This window comes from Tachypleus tridentatus, chromosome 8 (genome assembly GCF_004210375.1).
Source record: "Tachypleus tridentatus isolate NWPU-2018 chromosome 8, ASM421037v1, whole genome shotgun sequence".
Lineage (NCBI taxonomy): Eukaryota > Metazoa > Arthropoda > Merostomata > Xiphosura > Limulidae > Tachypleus > Tachypleus tridentatus.
In genome coordinates this window covers 91,003,239-91,021,146 of record NC_134832.1, presented here as the reverse complement: position 1 = coordinate 91,021,146, position 17,908 = coordinate 91,003,239, and the positions used below count along the sequence as shown (strand labels likewise).

General features: G+C 35.5%; 1 protein-coding gene across 6 annotated transcripts in view; it reads left to right on the top strand.

Annotated features, from left to right (window-relative positions):
• The window catches only part of Sptz (zinc finger FYVE-type containing 26 spastizin), a 137,418-nt gene that overhangs the window by 29,069 nt on the left and 90,441 nt on the right, over positions 1–17,908 (top strand). For 5 of the 6 annotated variants that reach the window (XM_076450138.1, XM_076450136.1, XM_076450135.1 and 2 more), the window contains exons 12-14: positions 2,313–2,409; positions 12,577–12,722; positions 12,927–13,034. In XM_076450138.1, the coding sequence (XP_076306253.1) occupies positions 2,313–2,409; positions 12,577–12,722; positions 12,927–13,034 (351 nt within the window). The remainder of the gene's footprint in view (positions 1–2,312; positions 2,410–12,576; positions 12,723–12,926; positions 13,035–17,908) is intronic. The other variant, XM_076450137.1, reaches the window with a different exon arrangement.

The window sequence follows — 17,908 nt, the reverse complement described above, 5'->3', positions numbered from 1 at the left end:
AGATTTAAGTTTAAAAAAACAAACAAAAAACTTTGCATATCAAACAAATTAAGACATATCAGCTAGAAACATTTAAAAATATATTTTATTATGTTTATCATAAAGTTTAGAAATCTACCCTAGAAAAACAAACTGTGGATAATAATAATTACATTTACTGTAAAAAAAATTAAGATATTTTTATAAATCTGGATTTTTGTAAGAGGTGTTTTGCAGTTAGTAACATATTAACTCGATTGAGAGGTGTTAGAATTGACAGTATTTGCATCATTTAAGGGGATTTCACTATTTTCAACTATCATTGTGGTTATTTGCTTTTGCTTTGATATCAGTCTCTTTTTTTTTTTCATTTTGAGTAACAACCACCTTAATTTTCACAAAGATCTGTATTATTTCTCTTGTACAGTAAGGTAAATAAAGGTACACATATCAGACTTTAAACAGTAACATTCAGAATTTAACTGAACCATTTGATGTGTACGAAGAAACTTAGTTAATAAATCAACTTTTAATATTACATACATTTTAATATGAATGAAATATTTAAATAAATTTTTAGTTTCTGCATGCTTCTATAACATGAAATTTATTTGCACCGATTTGCCCATTTGTATTTTTGTCATCACCCTTCTATACTTTTCTGAGTTTAACATAAATTACTCTTTACACTGTGGATATTACTAAGGCACAGTCTAATTTTTATAATCTTCAATCTTCACTGTTTAAAGAGTTATAAACCAAAAAGTCAAATCCACTTGCCATGCCCTTCTGCTGCATTTTGTCTTTGACAAATCATCAATAATTCTCTTTGATATTTGCTGTTATATTACATATAACCAATTTATTGAATGACATACAATTCTACCTTGTTATAAGTAGTGAGTTTTAGTTATTTTGCTTACAGATTCAAAGTTGTTATCACCAAGCACAGATCAAACACTAAAAGAATTATATTAAGGCACTTGTGCCTTAGTTAGAAAGTTGGTTAGATTATAATAGTTATAGGAAATTATCTCATTGTGTGTAATTATTTTGTGTCCTTAAGTGCATATTTGAAATAAATAAAAATTGTTTTAGATACTAGTGGTATCATGAGAAACTAGATTCTTGATGTTTTTTGGAGAGTTAGCAGTAAAAAAATTAGACAATGTATCTACTAAATGTCTTTTAAGTCTATTTTTTATTTATTGTTATAAAATAAAAGTCACTAAAAGTAAATATTAGAAATGTTAGAAAGGGTTAAATAATGAAAACACAATAAAGTAATTCCTCAACAAGTTATGTACAAGAGTAGCTGTGTATTACTTCTCTCTGTACCATAATGAGCTTGTGGTTTGCCATGTGATTTCTAGTGTGCATAATGGAATTATTAGTTAGCCATGGTTCAAAGAGCAATATAACACTTAAAAGTGGATAAAATAACATGGAAATGTTAACACTCTTTAGAATCTGCAATCATTATAGAAAGGTAAAAGGTTAATTCAGGTATTTATTTTGCATTTTTTGTGGTGCTTACAGGTTAATCAAATGACAGAACCCATTAGTATCAGGGTAGAAAAAGCAATAAAATATAAAGTTTTACTCAAAAACTTTGTTATTCATTTCATAGGTCATGCAAAATGAAGTTTAAAAACTATGAGTGGAACAAAATATTTTAAATGTTAACATAAAAATCACTGCACTCATACTAGTTAAAGCCTGAATCCCACATTGATTTTGTAAATTCACAGATAAATCTTTAATAAAAGTACTTAAAAAAAAAATCTGATTTTTTGTTTACAAAATACCTTTTAATATTTTCTCAATGTTTGCCAAATTTCATGAAGATACATTTAGTACAATCATGGTGTTTGCAAGGTTGGTCAAAGTGACCAAGCCCATATAGATAGGGTAAAAAAAAATTGTATTTGTTGTACTATAAATAGAAAACTCTTCAGAATGCATCTTATGGCTGCAAAAGATTTGGGGTTTGAACATGTTTTTAGTTTGGTGATTCTTTAATGACATACCTTAATATTTTGTCTCAGCTAATTTGGATTTCATTAATATCTTTGCTCAATAAATTAAACTGAAGGGTAGGTTTATTAGAATAAACATAAATAGCTGTTTTCACACTCTTGATAGAATCTTGTTTAGATCTAGTGAGATCATACACTGCTATTAGCATTTAACTCTGATGTTTATTTATTTTAACAACTGTACCAAATAACAAAATATAATTATCAAACTACTGTTATTTTCACAACAGGTAAGTAATAATTTTATGTAACTTAAGAAAATGTTCTTAGTACTTGTTTTTCTTATTTATCCAGGTGATATTACCTATGGAAGTTATTTTTCAGTGCTGAAAGAGGATCCTAGTGTAATTTTGAGAAGAATGGTGTTAGAAGATGATGTTCCACCTGAAAGGTAGACGATTGAATTTTCCAGCTTGATTTGGTAGATTTTAATAGCTGATTATAAAATACCTATTACATCATGTTTTAACCCTTACCAAGACTACAGAGCACCTTTCAAGTGTTGATTACACACTTTTGTATCAAATTTCAAAGTAGAAGTAATAATTCAAACCTTCTCTCAATTTTTAATTTAAAGATGATTGAAAATTGACATTTTTGTTATTTGTTAGTTATTTGGTGCAATTTTCAAAAAAATGTAAAAAGGGTAAACTGTCATTTCTGCACTGCTTCAAGGTGTCATTATTACTTGTTCATTCCCACCCTTTTATGATATCACAGCATGAAATCTGAACAATTATTAATGAAACGTAGCTTTGAAAATAGCTACAGACAAAGTTTAAGTACCATTGAATAATACAAATTTTTAGCTGTTTACATCAGTGTGGAAATTGACTAGATAGAACTCCTGCAAGGAGGGGCAAAGGAGTCTAATGGAATGTTTAGTAAATGTGGGAATAAACCTCAGATCTTAAACTTTTTATAGTTTCTTAAGATATTCTTTTCATTTATGAAGATTTCTTGTAAGCTATATTTATATAAAATCAAGTTCCTGATTTTACAAAATGTATTGTAAATAAAAATTTGACTAACTTAGCTTGGTAAAGATAATGGTGACATTGTGAAAGATTAGGTCCTGGGTTATCTTCAAATATTTGTTAGTTTTTGCTCAATTTACTATGACTTACTGTCAGAAATGATGAGTGCTGTGATTGGTAAAGTAACGTATCTAAAGAAATATGTTAATAAATATATTCAGGTTGAAATGTACTAGATAGACAAAACAGGACTTTCTGTTTAAAATAAAATAATTGAAATGCTAAGGTGAAAGGATGTATTTTTAATGTTTTTTGAAATAGTGGCTTGCAACAAAAGGTTGGAGATTTTACACTATAAACAAACTAAAAACTGAATAAAATTATGATTTTTTTTTCAGGTTGAAACTAGGTACAGTTTAATAAGTTGAACAAAATTTAATGAATTTGGTGAAGTATTCTACTGTGAGAAGGAAAAAAAATCAAGAAATATCAATGATACCCTTTCGTACAGAAATAGTAAAAGCTTTCCAAACTTTAGTTAGCAAAATGTTAGAATTTGTAATGGAGCTGTTGAAAAACTGTATAATAGACTGTGGAAGAAAATATTCTAATATATTTAATATTTTAAATGGTTTTCTGTCTATAAAGATTGAAAAATATAAAATGAGTGTACATTTTAATATAAGTATGGTCATAAACTAGTGATGTGTACACACACACACACACACACACACACCTTGTGAGTTATGGGATAAGGAAGAAGAATGATAGCTCACTGGAAGAGCAGATATTTATTTGAATACATGGTCTATTGTGAATAAGGCTATTCTGTGGGGATAATGATGTTGGTAGTATGTGTAAAGTATTTAAAAAGCAGTAACGACAACCGTTGGTAGACAAATCATCTGTATAACACCATCTGTGAATTTCTGTACACTGTATTTTTTAGAATGTGGTTACTTGAATATATAAATGATACATCTTCCCTAGAATTCTTAGTGTAAAGCTTATCAACACATAACATTTAACGATTAGTTGATAATTTTGTCGAGTAATGGTGACTTTAATATCCATCTTCAGAGTGATGGCTGAAATTAATCTAAAAGCAGGCAGGTAATTTACCATGATTGTGTTGTGCCAGTTGTAAAAGATTTGGTTAGGGTGTTGTGGTTTGAACTATGTACTGAATGGTTTATGAAAAAAAAATCTTTGAAAATCTTGTTCATATACAGTCATGTCCAAAAATTAGGACACCCTATGAAATCCTGTGTATTTTTGTAACATTTTTGGATATATAGATATTTAATCTCAATTTTATCAATACTGAGAGATTATAGGAATATAACTAAACAATTAAAACTGAAGAAAAGACTTTTCAAGATCTTCTGTAAATGTAATTCTACAAAAATGCATATTCTAACTGAGGAAAAAGTTAGGACACCCTACCTCCTTAGTGTTACCCCCTTTGGCTGAAATAACTGCAGTGAAACATTTCTTGCAGCCATCTACCAGTCTCTGACATCAGTTTGAAGAATGTTTACTCCACTCCTCAATGCAGAATTCTTTCAGTTGTAAGGTGTTTGAGGGGTTTCTTGCATGTACAGCCCATTTCAAGTCACCCCACAGCATCTCAATGGGATTAAGATCTGGACTTTGACTTGGTCATTCCAGGACTCTCTATTTCTTAGTATTCAGCCAATCCTTGGTGGATTTACTGGTATGTTTTGGGTCATTGTCGTGTTGCAGGGTCCAGTTCCTCTTCAGCTTTAATTTTCGTACAAATGGTCTCACATGATCCTCAAGCACCCTCTGATACACAGAATAATTCATGATGGATTTTATGATTGTGAGCCATCCAGGTCCTGCTGCAGCAAAGCAGCCCCAAACCATGACACTTCCACCTCCATGCTTCACAGTTGGTATGAGGTTCTTTTCCTGGAATGCTGTATTTGGTTTATGCCAAACATGTCCTCTGTTCTGGTGTCCAAATAATTCAATTTTGGATTCATCTGTCCAAAGAACATTATTCCAGAAGTCCTGGTCTTTGTCTACATTCTCTCTGGCAAACTTCAGTCTGGCCTTGACGTTTCTCTTAGAGAGCAAAGGTTTCCTCCTTGCACACTTTTCATGCAAGTTAAACTTGTGCAGTTTCTTTCTGATTGTAGGGGCATGCACTTTCACATCAACAGTAGCCAGAGCCTGCTGTAGGTCCCGTGATGACATGTTAGGGTATTTGGAGACCTCTTTTAGCATCTTGCGGTCTGCTTTCGGGGTGAACTTGCTTGGTCGACCAGACCTGGGCATGTTGGCAGTTGTTTTGAAAGCCCTCCATTTGTTGACTATTTTTCAGACAGTGGAATGGCTGATTTCAAAATCTATTGAGATCTTTTTAAATCCCTTACCAGACTCATAAGCTGCTACAATTTTCTTTCTGTAGGCCTCAGACAGCTCTTTCGCTCTCACCATGGTGCTCACTCTCACTTCAACAGTCAGGAGCACACCAAACTAAATGTCTGAGTTTAAATAGGGCAAGCCTCATTCACAATGCTGAGTAATGATCTTCTAATTATGTGCACCTGGTGTTAATACACCTTTGTGTGAGTTGAGTCATTTTGAGTGGGAATAAATGTGGGGGTGTCCTAACTTTTTCCTCAGGATATGCATATTTGTAGAATTACATTTTACAGAAGGTCTTGAAAAGTCTTTTCTTCAGTTTTAATTGTTTTGTTGTATTACTTTAATATCTCAGTATTGTTATAATTGAGATTAAATATCCATTTATCCAAAATTGTTACAAAAATACACAGGCTATCATAGGGTGTCATAGTTTTTTAACATGACTGTAAGTATGCATGAACATCAAAAAATCTTTAACTGTAATAAAAAGGTCATAATACAATTTTTTCTTGTTTCTGAATTAAAATAAACTGCATATTACACTGGTTTACAAAAAAATATTTTTTGTCTGAGGCAAGAATGTGAATAGGTGTTTTTTACTAATTTGGGTGTGCTGAATTCAAATTTATAAACAGTTTTGCTCTATCACCTCTAGTTTTCTGGCTTTTAAATAGTCTCATTTTAGTATATACAGAGTATATACGTGCTTATTTCAACAGTTGCAGCAGCTTATTACAGATAAAACAGGATAGATAAAGAACATTGACGGAATAAATATACTTGGATGACACAATGTACACAATTCATAGTACCGCAGACAGTTAGAAGTGTGTTTTCTTAGATGATCTGGTGTATTTTGCCTCCGGGATGTCACGCAAGAGCATCCAGCAGAAGTCTCCCATCATGCTGGGGTTCCACTTGCCTTGGTAGTTGCTCTCCATCTTCGTAATGTCGTGGTGGAATCTTTCTCCATGCTCATCACTCACTGCTCCAAGGTTTGGAGGGAAGAAGTTGAGGTGGGAATGGAGAAAATGAATTTTGAGTGACCTTCGGCATCCCATATCCTCATAAGTCTTTAGCAACTTCTCAATACAGGCTTGGTAATTTGGTGCGCGTGTGTTACCAAGGAAGCCACTACAGACTGACTTAAATGCTTCCCATGCTCTCAGTTCCTTTAAGGTAAGAAGCTCCTCAAAATCAGTATCCTTCAGCACTTCGGATTTGAGGTCCGACAAAGATGCCCTCTTTGAGCTTAGCAGCACTGAGACCTGGGAACACAGTAGACAAGTGTTGGAAGGCAGCACTATTTTTGTCCATGGCCTTCACGAAATTCTTCATCAAACCAAGCTTGATGTGAAGAGGAGGAAGAAGCACCTTCTTCATGTCAACCAGAGGATTCTCCTTGACGCTGTCTTCGCCAGGAACGAAAGTGCTTCTAGACCCCAGTCTTTCTGCTTGTAATGCTTGGATACAGCTCGACTATCCCAGAGACAGAGAAAGCAACAGTACTTTGTGAAGCCCGCTTGCATACCCATAAGTAGACCAATGACCTTGAGGTCCCCACACAGACTCCACTGGTACTGGTTGTACTTAACAGCTTCTAAAAGAAGCTCCATATTGTCATAGGACTCCTTTAGATGGACAGAGTGTGCAGTGGGAATGCTGGGATATTTATTCCCATTGTGCAGAAGCACAGCCTTGAGACTTCGCTTGGAAGAGTCTATGAAAAGACGCCAGTCTGAAGGATTATGTGGCAAACCAAGGAAAGTGAACAAGCCAGGTACATTTGTGCAGTAGCACAACTTGTTTACCATGTCGAAAAATGAAGCAAGGTCTTTGTTCCGATTCCTGAAACTGGTGATCCTTACATCTTCCTGGACTAGGTTCCACTGTTTAAGCCGAGAAGCCAAGAGCTCTGACTGCTGTTTTGACAGATACAAATCACGAGCAAGGTCATTCAGGTCTTCTTGCGTGATCCAGTGTGGCTCGTTGCCACTTGTTTCTGAATAAGAAGAGTCAGTATCTTCGGAAGAGATTGACTTGGCAGAATCTTCCCTTGGAGGCATTTCTTCATCTGATGAGGAAAGAAGATCCTTATTTACTGGAGGTGTTGGGACAGGAAGATCATCTGAATGGGGAACGGGTCTCATAGCAGATGGAAGGTTGGGATATTTGATCTTTTTCTAGAAGATGCATTGAAACCAGTTATATTTGTTAGACAAAATAACAATCATCTGTATGGCTTCGTGGCTCTCTCCAAACCATCGGGACTGCAAAGTTGAAAGCCGCTTTCTTGCCATTAAACCAAGCAGTTAGTCCATTGTAGCAGGGTTTACAACAAATGTGTGGAGCCCAAGATTTGTCCTGATCACCAATTTTACAGTCAAAATAATGAAAGTAGGCAGTTCTGAGGAGGGAAGTGATGGTTCGACGCTGTGCAACTGTCGTGAAGTCCCTACACACGTAGCAGAAAGAATTGGCCTTGTTGAGGGATCCTCGGTGTTTTGACGAGCTTGAAGCCATTGGAGAATCTGAAAAAAAACAAAGTAAAATTAAATCATATGTAAGGCAATAATAATTATGTGCGTCGTTGGAAATTGTAATACAAATATATACCCAAAAGATTGTGTAACACAATTGTCGAGGGACACCAACCTCCTGCGCTGACTGCCAGTGCACTACTGGCTGTTGATTGAGACGTGTTGGCTACGCTTAACTGCCAAAATCCGTCTTGATATATAGCTATATATATATATATATAATGTAATGCTATCACTTACATTTATTGCATAATAACTAAAAAAGAAGACATAAGTCACACAATATTAGAAATTAACCCTGAATGCATATACGCCTTTATGTACAGTATGTGTACAAAATGTACAGTATGCATATCTAAAAAACTAGAGGTGATGAGTAAAAACGGATTTCAAATCTGAATTCAGCACCCCCAAATTAGGTTAAAACAACTATTTTTGTGCTTGCCTCAATTTCTTTGTAAACCAGTGTTATTTAGGCCTGGTTTCATTCAATGGTATTAGTTATAGGGTAACTGCTCATCCCTCAGATACTGATCCTATAGTTTTCACTTGTGACAACAATGTTACACTTTATTAAAGCATGTCCTATAGTATTTGGTAGATTCTCAACTTTCTTAGAAATATATCATTTCAAAATGAGATCCTAACTATTCTGAGGTTCCTGAAATGTCTTGGGATATTATATTTTTTAATTTCTAGCCCTTGTGGTTATTTCTAGTAATATTATCACCACAAGGAGGCTTATTTAGATTCTCAGTGGTGGACTTGTCTAGATAGGAAACTGTGATCACTTTAAAGAGATCATAGTTTTCTGGTATTCATTTTATACTCACAATTATCCTGAGGTATCTGTCTTCAATTCAACTTTTGTCTGAAGCTTATTAACATTACTCTCAGCAATTTGAGGATGAGTTGGGGATTTTGCTGATTTCTACCATAGTTTGATTATCTTCTTTTGCTCTTTTTTGTTTTCCTGGCTGGTCAGACCATTGTTGGGATTTATTAGGTAAAGATGCTTTGTTAGAAAGGGTTTGTTTACCATATTCTGCCCCTAGGGAGTTATGGAAGACTTCTTTTTTCCATTCCATGTTATTTGTTGAGTTCCAGAGGTGTTAAAATCCTAAATTGATACTGCTAATTTACATTCTTCTTTATCTTCCTTGGGTTCTCGTCTTTTTGGCTCTAATTTAGGAATATTGGGCTGCAGTGTTTCCTGACATCCTATTTTGGTTCCTATAATAAGATCCATCTGTATTCCCTAGGATATTCTTATCAGGTGGATTGATGATAACAGCATTGGTGACTGGTCCTGGGGTGAAGGAGCAATGAAAGCATGATTACATCACTTCCTGGACATTTGTAGTTCATGAGGAATTCAGGAGTACTACAGGTTCTGGCTTCAAGGTTGACAATTCAGTTCACATCACCTCCACCATTGTCTGCCCAAGCTGTTGCCTTTTCACTTTCAAACAAATCCATGGTGAGCAGAGCTTCGTTCCCTCGTCATCAGGGAGTTGCAAGTCAAAAAGGCAGTAGAGGTGGTTGAACTCATTCTTCCAAGATTTTATTCCTGTTTATTCATTTGCATTCAACCAACTCAGGCTTCAATCCATGGAAAGATCTGTTAGGCTTTTACTTCTGTCCTGTTCTCCTACTGACTGCATGGTTCTCTCTTTTCTTGAAAATGTGGGTATTCCTTGAACCTTTTATTCTTTTGAGATGAACACAAGGTCCTTTCATTTGTCATTGAGTAACTAATGGATTGTATATTCCCATCCTTTGGATCATCCTGTCTTGTTATGCAGGAGCAACATCAATGACTGGTAGTAGTGCTTGGATCAGAACATTGGGGAGTACCCATTCTACCACCTCATCCCAAGATCCATCTGCTCAGGAATGGTGAACTTATCTTCAACGTGGAGTGTTCCGAGGTACTTGGACAGAAGATGAGTCTACTGTCAATAAAAACATTCTCAAACTTCTTGCAATATATTGAACAATGGTTCAAGGTCTGTCTCTTGAAGGGAAAAACTGCCATTATATGTTCCATCAATTTCACAGTATTATCTCAGATATCTTGTCAAAAAGGCACACATTCTTGAGACCTTTGTTCTCTTACTTTGATCTTCTCTACTGGGCTTATTCTCATCAAATCAATTTTTTAGCATGTCATGTTCCAGGAGTGATGAATTCAGTTGTAGATCATTTGTCTCAACCCACTTAGATATTTCCAACAGAATGGATACTACATCACAAGGTTTTTCTTTGGATTTGCTCTCAGTTCATATATCAAATAATTGATACTTTTGCAACTCTTTGGAACTATCAAATACAGTTGTTTCTCAGTATTCTATGCTCAAGCATTGGCAATAGGTGTGTTCAGTCAGGATTAGACAGGTTTACATATGTATGCCTTTCCCCCAATTCTGCTATGTCCATTTCCACCACTTTCTCAGTGGTTGTTTTTGTTGAGACAACCTCAGTCAGAAATTCTTCACCCAAATGTTCAGAAACTCATTCTTTATGTTTGTGGTTTATGGTGTTCTTTGTCTAACATAACAGTTGAACTTCTAAGGTTTCTCTGTACTTAACTAAATATCTCTTTAGGCTGACCATGACCATTTACCAACAGAAATAGAATATTTATCATCTACGATGTATTCAAAGGAAGTTAAACCCTCTTCATCCAAAAGTATATGTCATATCCAATTTTCTCTCTTGGGTATTTGAGTGGGAACTTTTTTTTGTCTCTAATGGCTTTATTATAAGGCATCCATATCCACTGTTTTTGGGTATTCTAAATATCAGAAGGTTTGTGAATCTCTAGTTCTATCAGGTCTACTAAAATTCTTTCATTCTCGTTAACTGAAATGGGATTGTACAGTTGTCTTGTACTTCTTCTGAGCCCTTAACTGTGTGTTACTTATTTGTTGTTGGCTCATGGTTGTTATTTGTTGGAGTTATTTGCAATCCATGTGTATAGGACTCTTTATGATTCCACATTTGTCCTGCTTTACCCTGATAATTCTTTTCTTTTCAAGACTGGCAGCTTGGGAAGGGGAAAGATCTTCCTTTTCTCACCAATCCATTTGCCAGCTATTTCTCACCTTTATGATTGTTCTGATCCTTATCATTTGCTATGTCTTGTCATCTTGAGTACTAGAAACCAGTTGTTCATTTATTTTGATCCTTCTATTTCCTGTGACTCATCTCTCATTAGCCTCATAGATGGCTTTATACCTTGATTCACATGACCTATAATTAATTATTATTAGGAGAGAAATCTCTTGCATGTCACATCTCACCCCATTTCTTCTCCTTGCATATGATTACTGTTGTTTGGACATTTACCCCTTATATGATAGCCATATGCTCTGTCATAGAGATTATCTGATGTTATTTCCAGACCAGTCCTTTTATCTGGAAACCTGGACCTTCCTGGATGGTGATTGGATGATTTCTCTCATCTTGATTGGATGATTTCTCTCATCTTTCTTGTATTTTATGTCCTGTATGGGCTGTTCAATGCTATCTTGCTTGGACTGCCTCTTTTCACAGAAATTGCCTTTACCTGTTTTTACTGTGGCAGATTTCATTCTCTTGGAACATTTCCAGTTTAAATGGTTGAGCTGGCCAGCTCGTCTGTTTTGCATATTATTTCTTGTGTGAGTCTGACCATACACTTTTTTTGTTCTTTTCACCAGATTTGTTGTATCAAAGCCTCTTGTATTTTTTTACCATAAGGCTTTGAAGGAGATATTATAAACTGAAGTATGGACTACATATAACAAATGTATCTTGCATTTTCTGTGAGGTTTCATGTGCTTTTGATTTTGGTTCTCACTTTCCTCCTGTTCCCATTCTATACTCTACCTAGAAGCTCTAATGTTATGAGGTTTTACCTGTTGTGTATTTTTCAGTCATCTATAAATTATTAATTCATTTCGTATACTAATAACTTATAGACGACTGAAAATTATTTATACATTTTATGTCTGTAACATCATCTCTGTATACATTTTAACATATTACTGATTCCTCAAAATAATAAAAAAAGAGAACTAGAGGATACAAGATGCCAGATTAATTGTTATGTAAGAGATTTTACCCTAATATTTATGTTAAGTGGTTTTGGAACCCATTGAATACCTGACATTGTCTCACAGCACTACTTACCCAAAATTTGCATCCTATTTGTGCAGAGAAATATGAATAGCACAAGATCTTTTGTTTTTATGTCTCACATTCTTAAAATAAAAAATGTATTATTCTTGTAGTAGACTTATATATGTTGTTTGTTTTGTGCATCAAACTTCAAAACTTTAGAGATGGCCTGTAGTGAAGTTGTCATTTCAATATTTTTTCACTCTTACATTTCAGAAATTCTTTTGTGTAAGCTATTTCATCATTTAACACAGATGAATTGTTTAAACTCTCATAAACCTGATTAATATGCAGTATTATCAAATTAAATGTTTTCAAAATAATTCTGTAATGGTTTAAGTATCAGTGATTGTTTGATAGTGACATTTAAATTACCAGTTTTTGCATCAGGTAAGCTAAAATAAAATGTGTAATTTGCTGAAATTAAATATTTACTGTTCTCTAATAACAGCTCCATCATGAATACATATTTTGTTACAGGTTAGAAGAATTTGCAAAACAGATGAGTTTGGATCTTGTTTACATTCTTGCACAATCTTGTGTACCATCTCTTCCACTTTGTCGACCAAACTCTATTAAGAAACTTTCTCGTCAGGAATCACTGAATTATTCTGTGAGTGACCCAGGTATGAGTGGATGATTTTCTTGTTGTTTTTTTTCTTTTTTTATATGTGTATGGAACTATAAAGACATTTTGAGATAAAAATTGCCTTTTTAATGAGCTGACAGAAGACTCCTATTAGTACAGGTGGCCTTTTTGTTTTTGCTAGAATTGTGTATGTATGTATTATATTTATTTACATTCTGCTGTTTGACTTACTCCTTAATAGGTAATGCTTTGGTCCTGAACAACTCTTCTAGAAAACAACAGGATGTGTCTCTACATCCAGTTGATATAGCTCATTCACTTATTACCCAGATTATTAATATCATAGATGGTAAGTATTTTTCAACTTTAATTATGAAAATACTTTAGTGGTTTTTCTAGATCTTGAAAGTGAAAACTTGTGGAAACTGTACAAAATATTGATAAATAATTGCATGAAAAAAATATTTATTCATATATATTGTTCATTGTAGTATTGTACAACTCAGTTTTATTTCTTAGCATTGTTGAATTACTTTTATGACAAAGTAGTTTTATTGTTTTACATTATTATACCATCAAACTTAATAATTCTGCATTGTTGCAGAGTCTATTACTGTTTAATTTGAAAATGCAAATATAAGGGTGAGAAAAATGAGTTTAAATCTTCACAACCATTGCTATGTACATTTACTTGTGAGTGCTGATTTTAAATAAAATTTAACTTGGAGATAAAATTTATATATAATGTAATATCTTAGTTGTCAGAAAATGATGTAGAAATTGTATTAAAATGTTGTAGACTGGTTATCCAATTAGATTATGAAATATCTAAACATTAGTGTTATTGTGTCTTTAGGCAATTGACATAAATATTATCTATTTTCTGTCTCTCTCTTTTATATTCTCTTTTGCTACCATGTTTACCTATAAACTACCAAGGAAGAACTAACTATTTTTCTTCTAAAATCCTTTTAAAAGTGGTATAAGTTTTAGCCACAACTTTCTTATTTGAAACCACCTGTATATTTGCTAGAAAGTATTGACAAATAGGTGTTTAAAATGGCTAGTGCTATGTTTCAAAATGAAATAAATATCTTGCTAATACATGTGGCTAAAGGGTTTTGCAATGCTGGTTGGTAAGTCATTATTGGTTATGGGGGAATATATTACTTTTATTGGGTTACAAACAGTGGGGCGCCTTTAAGCCGCGGTAATTGGGGGGGTCAACAGCGGCTTAAGTAGTCCGCGGCTTAAACATTTGTGACTGAAAAGCCGAAGTTGCCAACAGCTCTGCCGAGGAGCCTCATTCTGGCCATTGCGTGATTGTTATATCGGATTATCGAAATAAAAATAATACATTAATTATTGATCACTTTTTTCACGGAATTAACTCGGATTAACTTTAACGTTAGGGGAATGTTTGATTCGGTAACAATGGCGGCCTCCATAAAGCTGACATAGAGAGCGGATAAGGTAGATTAATGGTCGATTTTTATTGTAATATATTTTATTTATTTCCCAAATTAAAGCAAATCCTTTTTAAATATCCCCTTGAAGTTATAAAGCCAGGATTAAATTCGTAAGCCGCGTTTTTACACGTTCTTAAATTAGAGGTGAGCCGCGATAATCCTCGCTCACATCGCTCACAAGACTTGCTACAGTGGCTTAAGCGATTTCTCGGTTTACTGGTCCGCTGCTTAATGGTGCTCCACTGTAATTGTTCAAGGGTCCAAAATATATAACAAAGGAAAAAACAAAAGAACAGTATGAAACAGAACTAACAGAATGAATGTATACAATGGAGCATTATAATCAGTATTAAAAATTTCTAGTTTCATAAATTTCTGTAATATTTGTTTGCATTTTTTACTGTGTTTTTCAGTAATTGTATGTGAATTTCCATAAATATTGCATTATGTAATTAGAATAAAAACAGACAAAACAGTTATAGATATATTGAAGAACATTTTATGGACACATTTATAATGTTTAGGCTAATAACATTAAAAGTATGAATTCTAAGGAAATAAAGTACTTTGTTATAAAAGTAGTTTTTACAATAAGCTTTAGTTTTGTGCAGAAATTAAATGTGGATAGAAATACTAAACCATATTTTTTGTTAGCACAAATATGTTGCAGTATTTGGAAATTTTGTCCTAAGTTTTATGCAATTCGATTCAAAATTTTTATTTTCCAAATAATAGGTGCATTATTTTGATAGTTAATACAAAGGCTGCAAAATTATTCTAAAAATTAAGCATCTTTATCAACACCCCTCTTTGTGGATTCCTGTACATGGTGAGGGGACCTCCCAGGGAAGGTCTGTTCTTTCTGGTTACCTCCTCTGGGACTTAAACATCCACCCACGTCTTTGCCATGCGTGGCGACCCGTGAAGGGGAGGAGAGGATCCTGGTGGTTGAGGGGTCCAACCCTAAGACACCACTTTGGCCTTGAATTCCTGTAGACGTGCGGCCTTTGAGTGGCCCCCCTTGGGTCAATTGGCTGGTCCACTTGGGCTAGAGTCAACCAAGTGCCTGTGTTGAAAGTTCTCAATGGGTGTTGTGGACATTGTGTCTGATACTGGTGTTTGGGTATAGTGCTCATGAAACCCTGGCATTGCTGCAGTGTCCTTGCATGACATTGTAGTGAGTTCCCTCTTAGGGCTCCATGGTGGGTGGGGTCAGTGGGTACCGAAATTTTCCTTTTTTCCTATGGATTCTCCTACGAAAAATTTAAATAAAATAGTGAAAAAACAGTCAGTAGGTAAATGACCACATCTTGAAGACTCTGAGCAGCAATCTTCAACATCTGTAACACATGCAACTCATTTTCTTATACTACATTCTCTTTCAGAAAAACCTTTAGGGCAAATATCCCCCTTTTTTATTCAGAAGGAACTAGAGGGACTTGCTGGCTCTCCAATGTCAGTAAAGAAGCTTCGATCTGGAGACATATTGGTTGAAACATCCACATCCCAACACAGTGAACTCCTTGAATTCAAAGGCAATTGGGGATGTACCTATTGAGATTACCCCTCATGCTACCTTTAATTCATTATGAGGAGTTATTGTTGAGAGGGATTTGAAGAACGTCCTTGAGTCAGAGATTCTCACTGGTTTCTCCACTCAAGGAGTTTCTGCAGTGAGGCGCATCTCCACTCGCAAAGATGGAGTTGCATTGCCAACAAAAATCCTCATTTTGACATTTACATCACGACATGCACCTGCAACCATCTAGGCAGGTTATCTAAATTGCAGGGTAAGGCCGTACACTCCAAACCCTCTCCGTTGTTTCCAGTGTCATAGGTTTGGTCACTCAAAGACATCATGTTGTGTGGTTCCCTGACATGTGCTTGTTGTGGTGGCAAGAACTACAATGCCTATGAATGTGATATGGACCCACATTGTGTCAACTACAATGGTTCTCACCCCTCTTACTTTCGTTCTTGCCCTAAATGGTTGGAAGAAAAAGAGGTGCAGCATTTGAAAACGACTCATAACATTAGTCATCCTGAGGTTCAGAAATTGCTGTCCGCCACTTCAACTCAGACATATGCTGCTGCACTTAGTTCACAACTACAGTGGGAGTGCTGACAGATCTCTCTGTGCCTCCAAGAGAATCGTTTTCAAAACAAATGAAAACTTTATGACCTCCATGGTCAACTTCTACACCCATCTCTGTTACTCCCATATATTCCAACAAACCCCAAGATTCACATCCTTTGGTTTCAAATACAGGCATTTCTTCAGATACATCTCTGATTACAACCTTTCTCTTTTCAATACTGGTTCCTCCACTTATTTTCACGCACCTAGTCAGTCCCTTACCGCTATTGATCTCTTGGTTTGCTCCCCTTCATTATTCTCTCATTTTTCATAGAGGGTTGACAATAATCCAATAGGCAATGATCATTTTCCTATATTTTTGAGAGAGACTTGTCGTGGTCGATGCCACCCTACCCATGTGCCCTGGTGAAAGCTGGATCAGGCAGACTGGTCCACTTTCACTGCTCTCACAGAACTTGATTCTGCTATCGTCAGTCAGCCATCAGTAGATAACTGTGTGACAGTGGTAGCTGACTGTATAAAACAAGCAGCTGCCCAGTGTATTCCTTAAGCCTCGACACATTTTCCATGATATCCTCGTCCATGGTGGAATCCTGCCTGCCACATGGTATGGAAGGCTCAAAAACGGGCCTGGGATACTTTCCATAGATATCCCACACTTTCCAACCACATCGCTTTCCAACGAGCCAGTGCACATGCTAGGTGGGTAAGACGTCAAAGCCAGAAGGAATCTTGGATTAAGTTCACAACTCGCATATCTTCTACCACCAGTTCCAAGGTCATATGGGACAGGGTTTGAAAGGTCAATGAGCACTACAATTCTGTCTTCCTCTCCATCTTACTCTCTGATGGCCAAGAGGTAGCTGATGTCAGGAACATTGCCGATACTCTAGGTGAAAGCTTTTGTTGGGTATCTAGCACTTCTGCTTGTTCCTCCACCTTCTTGGCCATCAAGATTTGGGCAGAGCATTCACCTCTTTCCTTTCGAACCGACTGTCTCTTTGACTTTTATCATCCCTTTACACTGGTGGAACTGAAAATGGCCCTTCCTTAGTCTGGCAGTACATCTGTTGGACCTGATGATGTACACTATGACATGCTGTGTTAACTCTCTCCTGCTTCTCTTGATATTCTTCTAATTGTCTTTAACTGGATCTGGCAGGAGAATGTTTTTCCTAATGTGTGGCACTAGGCTATTATCTTACCTTTCTCTAAGCCTGGGAAAAATCCCAAGGTTCCTTCAAACTACCATCCGATTGCTTTGACAAGCTGTCTCTGTAAGACCTGAGAGAGGATGATTAATGCTTGTCTTGTTTGGTTCCTCGAACCAAACAACCTCCTCTTGCCCACCCAGTGTGGGTTCCAACAACAGCACTCCACCAGCCTTTCTCAAACGACAACATCTTGTATCAATATTCTTTGACATTGAGAAGGCATATGACACAACATGGAGGTATGGCATTTTGCAAGACCTCCATATATATGGGTTATGTGGCCATTTACTCATGCTTATTAAAATTTTTTTAATGGACAGGAGATTCCAAGTTCATGTGGTTTCAACATTTTCCCTTCTTTTCTAAAGGAACTTGGTTTCCTCAGGGCTGTGTTTTGAGTGTCACACTTTTCAGTATAAAGATTAATGCCATCACTGAACAA